This window comes from Gadus chalcogrammus, chromosome 4 (assembly GCF_026213295.1).
Source record: "Gadus chalcogrammus isolate NIFS_2021 chromosome 4, NIFS_Gcha_1.0, whole genome shotgun sequence".
Classification (NCBI taxonomy): domain Eukaryota; kingdom Metazoa; phylum Chordata; class Actinopteri; order Gadiformes; family Gadidae; genus Gadus; species Gadus chalcogrammus.
Window position 1 is genome coordinate 2,985,586 of NC_079415.1, and position 11,828 is coordinate 2,997,413.

The 11,828-nt window shown below is 49.7% G+C and overlaps 1 protein-coding gene across 1 annotated transcript; it reads left to right on the top strand.

Annotated features, from left to right (window-relative positions):
- The first annotated feature begins 52 nt into the window (after nt 1-52).
- Nucleotides 53-11,316, top strand: LOC130381097 (plexin-B2-like). The gene is made up of 11 exons (XM_056588528.1): nt 53-143; nt 556-634; nt 931-1,031; nt 1,602-1,683; nt 2,448-2,599; nt 3,255-3,415; nt 8,002-8,149; nt 9,500-9,564; nt 10,040-10,115; nt 10,369-10,443; nt 11,200-11,316. The coding sequence occupies exons 5-11, from the start codon at nt 2,504-2,506 to the stop codon at nt 11,302-11,304; spliced, it is 726 nt and encodes a 241-aa protein (XP_056444503.1). The 5' UTR covers nt 53-143; nt 556-634; nt 931-1,031; nt 1,602-1,683; nt 2,448-2,503; the 3' UTR covers nt 11,305-11,316.
- Nucleotides 11,317-11,828: the final 512 nt, after the last annotated feature.

Here is an 11,828-nt window from a genome sequence, read left to right on the forward strand (position 1 = left end):
CTTGGATGTCTCTGTTAGACCCGCCTTGCCTGCTCTGTGACTGACAGCTGTGTTCGCCCTATCAGACCCTGCAGGTGCTGGTGCACGGGGAGGGGCCCGACGTGACCCCCGTGAAGGTGTTGAACTGCGACACCATCACCCAGGTCGGTCTCTCTCCCGCTCATGCTATCAAATGTTCATGTTCAAACCGGCACTATGTTTGTTTAGCCATTAGCATTAGCTTGAGTTGAAGCCACAGTAATAGTAATCAGACCACACTGTCGTTTGTGGAGCAGAATATCCCTGGATGGACTGACTCTTGGATGTGTGGATTTTATTCTTGATAAACTTTCAAATTTCGATATGTTAGATATTTTTTGAGTCAATAGCTGTCCTACGTAAGTCACATAGTGCATGTTTAACGGTGCTTCAAGATAATGCTATGGAAGCTGATTTGCACCGCCAAAATAAAAGACATCGAAAATTCGAAAACTCGAAACAGCGAGGAAGTCTGATCTGCTGTTGATTAGTCTGGTCTGTTTGCTCTAGTTTGAATTTTATTTTTCTGCTTTTCAGGTGAAGGAGAAGATCATCGACCAAGTGTACAGGAACCAGCCCTACTCACTGAGACCCAAGTCGGACAGCGTAGCACTGGGTAACACACGCACCTGATCACACTCACAAAAAAACACACAGAATAACAAAAAAAAAAAAAAAGCACATGCACATTCGCACAACCACATACCAAAACACACAGCTGCACCCACAAATCTGCGTCATCCAATACAAACCCAACAGACACACACCAGCACACTCCACTACGAAGCAAACACGCACACACTCCACTACAAACCCAACACACACACACACTCTGAGCCGTGAAGCCCGCCGAGAAGAGATCAACCGACCCCGGTTCCCTGACCCCCTCCTGCTCCTCCTCCTCCTCCCCAGAGTGGCGTCCGGGCTCCACCGGGCAGATCCTGTCCGACCTGGACCTGACGTCCCAGAAGGAGGGCCGCTGGAAGAGGCTCAACACGCTGGCCCACTACAACGTGAGTCGGGGCCCAGCCTGGGAAGCTTCGCTCGCTCTGCGCCAAATGGCTGAACGGGAATATTAAAAAAGGGGGAATTTGTTTACGCTGCACCCTCCGCCAGGAACACGTTTGCAAGAGTGACTTCAAACGTAATTAATTAAATGCAAAAATGAAAGGATTGGGGTCAGTTCTCGAGATGTCAATGTTTTTTTATTTACCTGGTTATGAAACTGACTTAGAACTGATAGTCCCGCCCTCTCTCCTGGCCCATGAACTTATGTATCTGAAAGTCCCGCCCTCTCTCCTGGCCCATAAACTCATGTAGCTGAAAGTCCCGCCCTCTCTCCTGGCCCATAAACTCATGTAGCTGAAAGTCCCGCCCTCTCTCCTGGCCCATAAACTCATGTAGCTGGAAGTCCCGCCCTCTATCCTGGCCCATAAACTCATGTAGCTGGAAGTCCCGCCCTCTCTCCTGGCCCATAAACCCATGTATCTGAAAGTCCCGCCCTCTCTTGCCCCTGACTCATCGATAGAATCCCTTTCCAGGCGTTCTGATTGGGCCCTCATGTGTTGTGTTGTGTTCCCCAGGTGAGGGACAACGCCACGCTGGTGCTGTCCCGTGTCCTGCACACGCAGTCCTTCCACCAGAACCAGGACAGCTACGAAGAGAGTACGTACACGCACGCATGAACACACACACACACACACACACACACACACACACACACACACACACACACACACACACATGCACACCAGACAGACACACACGTACACATACACAGGCATAAAGACAAGCATGAACACATGCATACAAACAAACACACAGGCAAGAACGCACACCCTCACACACGCATGAACGCACGCACTCCAGATAGACACACAGACGCACACAGATATGCATGAACACACATATACATGCATGCACACATGCACACAAATACACGGGCATGAACACAGGCATTCACACCAGACAGACACTCGGACACACAAACACACGCACACATGCCAGCACAGACACGTATGTGCACCGGACAGACAAACACGCACGCCCAAACACACACACACACACACATGAACACACACTCTCTCAGAGCATGGCAAACATTTGTAAACTTTTAATGCTGTCTCCCTCCCTCCCTCCATCTCTCTCTCTCCCTCTCCCTCTCCCTCTCCCTCTCCCTCTCTCTCTCCCTCTCCCTCTCCCTCTCCCTCTCCCTCCTCTCTCTCTCTCTCTCTCTCTCTCTCTCTCTCTCTCTCTCTCTCTCTCTCTCTCTCTCTCTCTCTCTCTCTCTCTCTCTCTCTCTCTCTCTCTCTCTCTCTCTCTCTCTCTCTCTCTCTCTCTCTCTCTCTCTCTCTCTCTCTCTCTCCCTCCATCTCCCCCTTGCTCGCTCTCTCCCTCTCCCTCTCCCTCTCCCCCTCTCCCTCCCCCAGAGAACGCCCTGCTGGAGGAGGACAACACGTTCCACCTGGTGCGGCCGGCGGACGAGATGGACGAGGGCCGCTCCAAGAGGGGCAGCATGAAGCACAAGGCCACCAACAAGGCCATCACGGAGATATACCTCACCAGGCTGCTCTCCGTCAAGGTAGGAGGGGGAGGCGGGGGAGGGAGGGAGGGAGGGAGGGAGACAGACTGAGGGAGGAGGAGGAGAGAGGCGGGCTATGAGTGATTACCATAATGCATCTGAAAAGTGAATTGGAGATTAGAGCAGAACAAACAAACCCGCCGTGAATATCTCCTCTTCCCCCGGGAGAGCGACAGAGCGCTAACGCACGCATACTGTACCTCCATAACGCACGCATACTGTACCTCCATGGATAGATCAAGGATCTATGCAAGGGGAGTGTGTGTGTGTGTGTGTGTGTGTGTGTGTGTGTGTGTGTGTGTGTGTGTACATGCGCACACCAACACGTGTTAATGAACTTCTGTAATTGAGTACCGGCTATGAAGGTATTGAAGAAAGCGTGCTGCCTGTGTGTGTGTGTGTGTGTGTGTGTGTGTGTGTGTGGGTGTGTGGGTGGGTGGGTGGGTGGGTGGGTGGGTGGGTGGGTGTGTGTGTGTGTGTGCCTGTGTGTGTGTGTGTCTGTGTGTGTGTGTTTGCCTGTGTGCTTGTGTCTATGTGTGTGTGTTCGCCTGTTCGTGTGCTTATTTCTGTGTGTGTGTGTGTGTGTGTGTGTGTGCCTGTGTGTGTGTGTCTGTCTGTGTTCTAATGTCTGTGTGTGTGTGTTTGTGTGTCTCAGGGCACGCTGCAGGTGTTCGTGGACGACTTCTTCAGCAGTGTGCTGAGCGCCGACCTGGCCGTGCCGCCCGCCGTCAAGTACTTCTTCGACTTCCTGGACGAGCAGGCGCATCGCCATGACAACGTGGACGAGGAGACGCTGCACATCTGGAAGACCCACAGGTGGGGGGGGGAACGCACACACACACGCAGACACACACACACGCGCGCGCGCAGACACACACAGACCCGTACACAGGCGCACACGTAAACAGGGGTGGACCCACGCACGCACGAACGCAGATACAGACACAAACGCACACAGAAACACACGCACACACAGATAAACACACACGCGTGTAGACACACGCACGTACGCGCAGATGCACGCGCACACAAACGCGCACACACACGCGCCCAAACACTCACAAACATACAGGCAGAGACATACACAGACAAGAACACTCGGACACAGACACACACACACACACACACACACACACACACACACACACACACACACACACACACACACACACAGAGACACACACAAACACACTCATCGTTACCATACACTGCACATTGTCTTTCCGAATATAATTGTGAAAGATTACTTAAACTAACTTACTTAGATTTAAATAATGTAATAATTTATGTGGAAAGGTAAATAATTACAAAAAAATACTTTGCTAACTAATTAAGTGCAAGAGATTTAAGACACTAACAAAACTTGCTGTCGTTTTTTCTAGCGTTACTGAAACAGGAAATTACTTTTCACGATCTGCTCTTCAACAGCGAAGGCATATCACTGCCCCCTAGAGTCCATACTGGGTACTGCACTTTGTTGGGAAATTGGGGAAAATGCAAACCAAACAATGAGATAGCCAACGTATTTGTTAAACAATGTCAGTTAGGTCAACAAAAACAATTAGCAAGTCATATTACTTCGAACAAACCAAAGACATCTGTAAATGTGTCATCCTGGAAGCTGTCGATCCATTTGATCGACAGCTGAGCAACAGGAAGCCGCAGGGAATTGCGAAAATGTAATTCACTTTAATTTTTTAACTGAAACTCTGTCAACTGTTTGTGTGTGTGTGTGTGTGTGTGTGTGTGTGTGTGTGTGTGTGTGTGTGTGTGTGTGTGTGTGTGTGTGTGTGTGTGTGTGTGTGTGTGTGTGTGTGTGTGTGTGTGTATACCTTGCTAGCTATGCATCAATGCCGGGTACGCGGTTGAATACCTGTCCCGCCGGGCTGAATTGCAGAGAGGCCCAATTATATCAGTTTGCACGCTGAGCGTTTGAACGCTAGCGTCGCGGCGGCGGCGGGAGCTAACGTCTTACACGGGAGGGAAACGTCGGACCTGAGCGAGATCGCAAACCCTCCTCCCTCCCAGCTGAGCCTCGGGCACCAGGGCATATGAAAGGCTTCCTTTAATTAGTCGACTAATTGACTAAGGGGAGAGAGAGAGAGAGAGAGAGAGAGAGGGAGAGGGAGAGGGAGAGAGAGAGAGACTTTGCTGGAGAGAAGGGAGGAACGATGGGGGGGGGGGGGGGGGGGAGAGAGAGTGATGGAGGTAGAGAGGGAGACAGAAGAAGGGAGAGAGGGAGGGACAGACTGAGGGAGAAGAGAGAGAGAGAGAGAGAGAGAGAGAGAGAGAGAGATGACGGAGAGAGGGAAAGAGGCAGGACGTGTGAGGACGGGAGGGAGGATGTTAGGGAGAGAGAGAGGAAGGGCGAGCGAGGTGAGGGATGAGGGGATGAATTGGAGAGATTGATATTAAGCGTAAAAGTGCCGTAAATGGAGGGGAGATGACGGGTCAGAGAGACGGAGCGGGGGGCGAGGGAGGGGCCCGGGGGGGGGGGGGGAGGGAGGGGCCTGGGTGGGGGGGGGGGGGGGGGGGCAGCGAGTCATTTTAATAAACTCTATTTTCCCTCTCGTCTCATCACCAGTGTGACACAGGGAGCTAGAACCGTCAGTCAACAGGAAGCCTGCACACGCACGCACGCACACACACCACACAGACAAAGACACACGGACACACACACACTCTCACGCAGACACACACACATGCATTGACATAGACACACCATAAAGACACACACAGATGCATTGACATAGACACACACATAGACACACCACACAGACATAGACACACACACACACACACTCACATAGACACACACACACACTCACATAGACACACACACACACTCACGCAGACACACACACATGCATAGACATAGACATAGACACACACATAGACACAGACACACATAGACATTGACGCACACAGACATAGCACACACAAGCAGAGGCAGACATAGACACACACACACACACATAAACATAGAAGCAGACCAACACCCACATGCACCCAGCCTATGCTATATTCATTACTGAGGGGGGGTGGGAGGAGAGGACAGCGCGGGGTTTCCCTGACGGGTTTGCAGGGAGCTGGAGTCTAGGGTAGGTTTTGTTGTTTTGCGCTGGAAGCCTTTTTTCACAGAGTGCTGAGGAAAGTAAAAAAAAAAAAAAAGCTTTTACAACTTGTAGTCATGTTTGTTTGTTTGTTGATAGACAATGAGTGTAGACCGTGTTATGTGGGGTAATTGGAGGTGTGTGTGTGCGTGTGTGTGTGCGCCTTAGTGTCTGTCTGTGTGTGTGCGTGTTTGCCCTAGTGTCTGTGTGTGTGTGTGTGTTCGGTGTGTGTACGTACATCCGTGTGTCTGTCTTTGTGTGTGTGCGTGTTTGCATTAGTGTCTGTGTGTGTGCGCGTGCGTGTGTCCGTGTGTCACGCACATTGTTTAATTGCCTCCTCGTTCCCGCCGAGGTCCTGACCCCCTCCCTCTCTATCATCCCCTGTCACACTCTGATACCATTATCGCCAGACGGCTCCTTTTAATAAACACAACCTCTCCAGGGGATACCTGGTTATAATGAGCCAGGGTGTGAATCCCAGGTGTTCAGAGCCACAGACACACTCTTAAGAGTGCAGCACTCAAAACAAACACGCCGTTTTTGTTGGCTTGTTAAAAGTTGTTTTCACCGGCTCGCCAGTCTTCTGCCAGCAGATAACCGCGTTATTTTTTAGAAGGAGGACTTTTTCTTATCGGTGTCGGGCTGCGCTGAGGTAGCTGTACTTGCCTGCCTCTGCTCAGTGTCTTCATTGGGAAGAGGCCGGAGAACTGGGATTCTGTGAGGTTGAACCCCTCGCGGTTAGTATGTCCTCATCACGCAGAGATGAGCCAGAGGTACTCGCTGTGTGGAACGGTCGTTTTGTGAGGATGTCTGTTACCAATCGCCCGTACGGAAATCAGAAAAAGGTGCATTTTCCGCACCCTCAGCGAGGAATGACTGGAATCACAATGGGTTAATCTCGCTAAATGCTTTAGAATCCCCAAAGAAGGGATTAGGGGGCAGAGTCGTTAAGATGCCAATGTTTTATAGTTTCTGCTCATGAAACGGGCTACATTTACATTTTAATTTAGGGCTTTTACCAGACGCTTCTACCCAAAGCGACTTACAATAAGTACATTTTTCAGAAGTAAGAGAAACCGCAATATATCGCTGTCGGTACAGTGAGGATGTTCATAGAACCAAGTGCCAAGCTCTTGATAATAACTCGGTTAACCCATTCCCCGTATACAACAAAGATGGCTAGGATAAGATGCTACAAAATGCAAAGTGCTATTTTAAAGTGCAAGGACGTACAGCATACAATAAGTGCGTACATTAAGTGTTGCGGCTGCTGGACTGGATGCCTGGACTCTCCTCATGGATAACCGGCCAGAACCCCATCACCATTTTTATATGTTGTGCATGTATTTACCTGTGTGTCAATTGTGGCACCCATTGCACTCCTGACCATCCCTGGAAGAAGGGATCCCCTACACTGCGTTTCTTCTCAAGATTTCTTCCTTGCTGATTCAAGGGAGTTTTTTCTTGCCCGTGTGGGGGCATGGGTAAAGGGGGGTGTCACAAATATTTGGCCTGTTAAGCCCTTTGAGACTGTAATGGTGATTAAGGGCTATACAAATAAAATTGAATTGAATTGAAGTGTCAGGACGTACAACTTCCTTTAAGTGTGCCGGGGCGGCCGACACACAAAACGCCAAATGATTTCTCTTTTAAAGTATGAGTTCCCTATCCTTCTTTTTGAATGTGGTGTTTTCTGTCTGCCACTATGCGTTGGTTGTCTATACTGCAGCCTGTCCTCTCAAGCGCTCCTTTGAAAAAGAGATTCTTAATCTCAATGGTGGTCTCCCGGTTGAACAAAGGGTTAAACAGATTAAAAATATAACATTTCTTGACTCAAGCCTGTCTCCGGTTGGAGGAGAGACGGTATCGAACGTGCAGCCCTTCTGCGAGTGCGTTCACTGCTCATTTCTGTGTCGGTGGAGCCGTGGCAGCTATGATTTGAAGCTGGGAGATAATGGGAAGATCTGTGGGTTCTAAGACTTCCGTGTCAAATCTCTCTCTCTGCATATTTGCATATGCAGAGAGAGAGAGAGCGATGAAATCTGTCTTTTCTTTTTACTGCCTCAATTCAATTTAATTCAAAGTGCTTTATTGGCATTGGGAATGTACATTTACAATGTTGGCTTGCATAAAAAGTAAATCAAGATTTTATTTAAAATGATTTTTGCTCTCTACCTCCCTCCCACCCTCTCTCTCTTGCTCTCTCTGTCTCTCTCCCCCCCTTCTCTTCCTCTCCCTCTCTCCGTCCGTCTATCTGTCTGTTTTTTTCTCTCTCTCTCCCTCCCCCAGCCTGCCCCTGAGGTTCTGGGTGAACATCCTGAAGAACCCAGAGTTCATCTTCGACGTGCACGTGACGGAGGTGGTGGACGCCTCGCTGCACGTCATCGGACAGACCTTCATGGACGCCTGCACCAAGACGGAGCACAAGCTGAGCCGGGTGAGCGCCGCCTGCTACGCCCAAAGGGTGGAGAGATGGAGGGAAACGGGGGAAATAATGGGGAATGAGGGGTTGTGGGTAAGGAGAGAGAGAGAGAGAGGGAGAGGGGGAGGGGGAGAGGGAGGGGGAGGGAGAGAGGGAGAAAGATAGAGAGAGGAGGGGGAGAGAGGGAGAGAGAGGAGGGGGAGAGAGGGAGAGAGAGGAGGGGGAGAGAGAGAGAGAGGGGGGGAGGGAAAGGGGGAGAGAGAGAGACAATGCTTTCTCCCTTTGTTTCTCCTCCATTGAGAAGTGTTGCATCCATTCGAGGACATGTGATGGACAGGCGAGGTGGATTCTCTGAACCAATCAGGGAAGAGATGTTAAACATCAACATCATACTCTCGAAGCGCACTTCATCCACTTATAGCTGCTGGACTGCGAGGCCATTTGTAACAAATGAGACTCACAGAGCTCTCCACTCGTACCTCCAGCGCCTTCTGAAGGAGAATTGATCGGAGCTAAACTGTGACCACAGAGTCCGTCCAACCCCCCCCCCCCCCCCCTGCCTTAAGTGCATACTTAGGCTCTCTTTAAGTTAGTGTTTCCTGTTTCTCCCTGACGTCATCACACACACACAAACACAAAAACACACATCAAAGCGGCTTCAGTGATTTATTTTGCTAACACTCTGGGATTATTAAACTTACATTAGGGGATTTGCAGCAAATTTCCACTCTGAGGATGTTGACTGGTAGCTCTGCTCTCTCTCTCTCTCTCTCTCTCTCTCTCTCTCTCTCTCTCTCTCTCTCTCTGTCTCTGTCTCTCTTCTCTCTCTCTCTCTCTCTCTCTCTCTCTCTCTCTCTCTCTCTCTCTGCCTCTGCCTCTGTCTCTGTCTCTGTCTCTGTCTCTGTCTCTGTCTCTGTCTCTGTCTCTCTCTCTCTCTCTCTCTCTCTCTCTCTCTCTCTCTCTCCATTTCCTGTCAAGGCTTTTATTGGCGTGGGAAACGTACATTTAACCTGTCAAGGCACAAAAAGGAAAACTAGGATAGGAAGAGGAGATACTGAATGTAATTAGGCCAAATTCAATAGCCTAGCAATCTATTAAATGTGTAAATAGTACTTGAATAAGACTGTATAACATTACAGGATAGTGTGAACATAGTCTCTCACTCTCCCTCTTTTTTACTCTTTCTCTCTTGGACTGTGTGTGTGTCTGTCTCTGTCTCTATCTCTCTTTCTCTCTCTCTCTCTGTCCCTCTCTCTTTCCCCCCGTCTCTCTCTAACTCTGTGCGTCTCTCTCTCTCTCTCTCTCTCTCTCTCTCTCTCCTCCATGTCTCTCTAACTCTGTGTGTCTCTCTGCTTCTCTCTCTAGGACTCCCCCAGCAACAAGCTGCTTTACGCCAAGGAGATTTCGACGTATAAGAAGATGGTGGACGAGTAAGTGGGTTTCTCCTCGGAGCTGGCGACGAAAGCAATCAGGCTTTCAGTCGGTCGATGAGTCACATCAGTCCTTGAGGAATACCGTTTGTCCGCCTCTATTCAGTCAGTTTCCAGTTCATTACTCAGACGACAACGTAAACATTTTTAGCCTTTCCTTTGTGTTTGCATAAGACCGAGAGGATTAGAACTGACTGAACAGAGATCTGATACGGGGGTTAGAATGGCAATACATATGACTAGAATAAAGCTTCCACACTGACGGGGTCACGACCCGACCGTTGGGGTCACGACCCCATGTGGGGTCACGAACCCATGCTGTGGTCGCCTGATAGGCAGATGGATTGGCAGGAGATTTCTGACTTCAAGTTAAACTGAAGATTGATCGCTGGTTAAAGCACTATTTAGACGTGTATTCAATCACTTTATTCCCGTGTGTGTGTGTGTGTGTGTGTGTGTGTGTGTGTTTCATCAGCTACTACAAGGGCATCCGACAGATGGTTCCTGTCAGCGACCAGGACATGAACACCCACCTCGCCGAAGTGTCAAGGGTACGCATCATCCTTATCTCTGTGTGTGTGTGTGTGTGTGTGTGTGTGTGTGTGTGTGTGTGTGTGTGTGTGTGTGTGTGTGTGTGTGTGTGTGTGTGTGTGTGTGTGTGTGTGTGTGTGTGTGTGTGTGTGTGTGTGCTTGGGTTGGTGTGTGTCTGTCTGTCTGTCTGTTTGTGCAAACGAGGGTGTGGTAGGGGGTGTGTGTGTGTTCGTCAATACCACATTTCTAAACACCTGCGTGTGTCCTCTCCAGCAACACACGGACAAGCTGAACACCCAGGTGGCCCTCCACCAGCTGTACCAGTACGCCAGCAAGTACTACGATGGGGTGAGCGCGCCCTGAAACACAGCGGGATTTAGACTGGGTTCCACGCTGCGTCAGAGCCCCATTGGCTCGCAGTTCTAGGACTGTTGAAGTGTGTGCAAAGGATCAAGTCTGTCTGTCTGTCTGTCTGTCTGTCTGTCTGTCTGTCTGTCTGTCTGTCTGTCCCACCCCCTGCTGTGTCGCTTATTATCAGAGGTGATTGACTTCAGGCTCAGATGACATATAAATATGTGGATATATTTATGAACACCCAGGTGGTCGTATCATTATATAAGTGCGGAATGCTGTGCAGAGTAACCCGATGAGTCCGGAATGTTCCACCCTTCAAGCCAAAAGCACACAGAGCGGGAAAGTCTTTCCCTTTTTTTGTCATGCGACCCAAAATGCCAAATAGATTCCTAGTGTGAGCGGGCGGTGTCCTCACTCAGGATTCAGGAACCCCGACCTGGCAGGGAAGAGAGCTAAGGAATGAAGGATCCTCAAGGAATGAATATGGAAAACAATGTTCATTCGAAAGAATTCAGAAAATAACGATTTTCCGAGTTTTTCGGAAAAATTATGTTTTTTCCCGTCCAAATTCGGAATATAGTATCATATTTTCAGAATGAGTTCTTAAGAAAAATAAATTACAAAACGAATTCGGGAAAAATAATGCTTTTTCCGTATAAATTCATGATAGAAGGTTTTTATTTTTGGGCCTAACAACTTGGGGGCTGTTGAACCTGAACTGACCGCTGCGTTCCCCCCGTCTCCCCCCAGATCATCCAGTCGCTGGACGAGGACCCGGCGGCTCAGAGCAAACAGCTGACCCTGCGGCTACAGCAGATTGCCGCCGCACTCGAGAATAAGGTCACTGACCTTTAACCCCTCTGTGAACCCCCCCCCCCCCCCCCCCCCCCCCCCCCCATCCCCAACCCCGGACAGGAAGTAGGTCGCAAGAAGGAGGAAGGAGAGTGACAAAGGAATGAGTTGGATATTCACGGTCATAGAGACGGACTAGTGAGACTCCGCGTGCATCGAATGTAAAGAAACGAAAAACAAGAAAAAAAAGACTAAAGTGGGTGGAGCCTGTGGATGTCTCCCCAGGAAAGGCCTTTTGACCATATAAGGGCTCTTGGTTGACGGGGAGCCAATGGAACCTCACGAGATCCCCTGATTGGCCCCCGAATGTTTTGGGGTTTGAGACCAACAAGAAAGAGAGAGAGAGACCATTTTGGATCTGTCCGAGTCGGTCGTTTGAACTCTTTTATTTTGGTATATTTTGAATCTCAAGAGCCCAAACAAGTCGCAATCTGGCACGACATCATCTCCATGATTCCCCCATCATCCAGGGGGGGGGGGGGGGGGGGGGGTCATCAATGCTACGAATATGAAGCTGAGAACTTAAC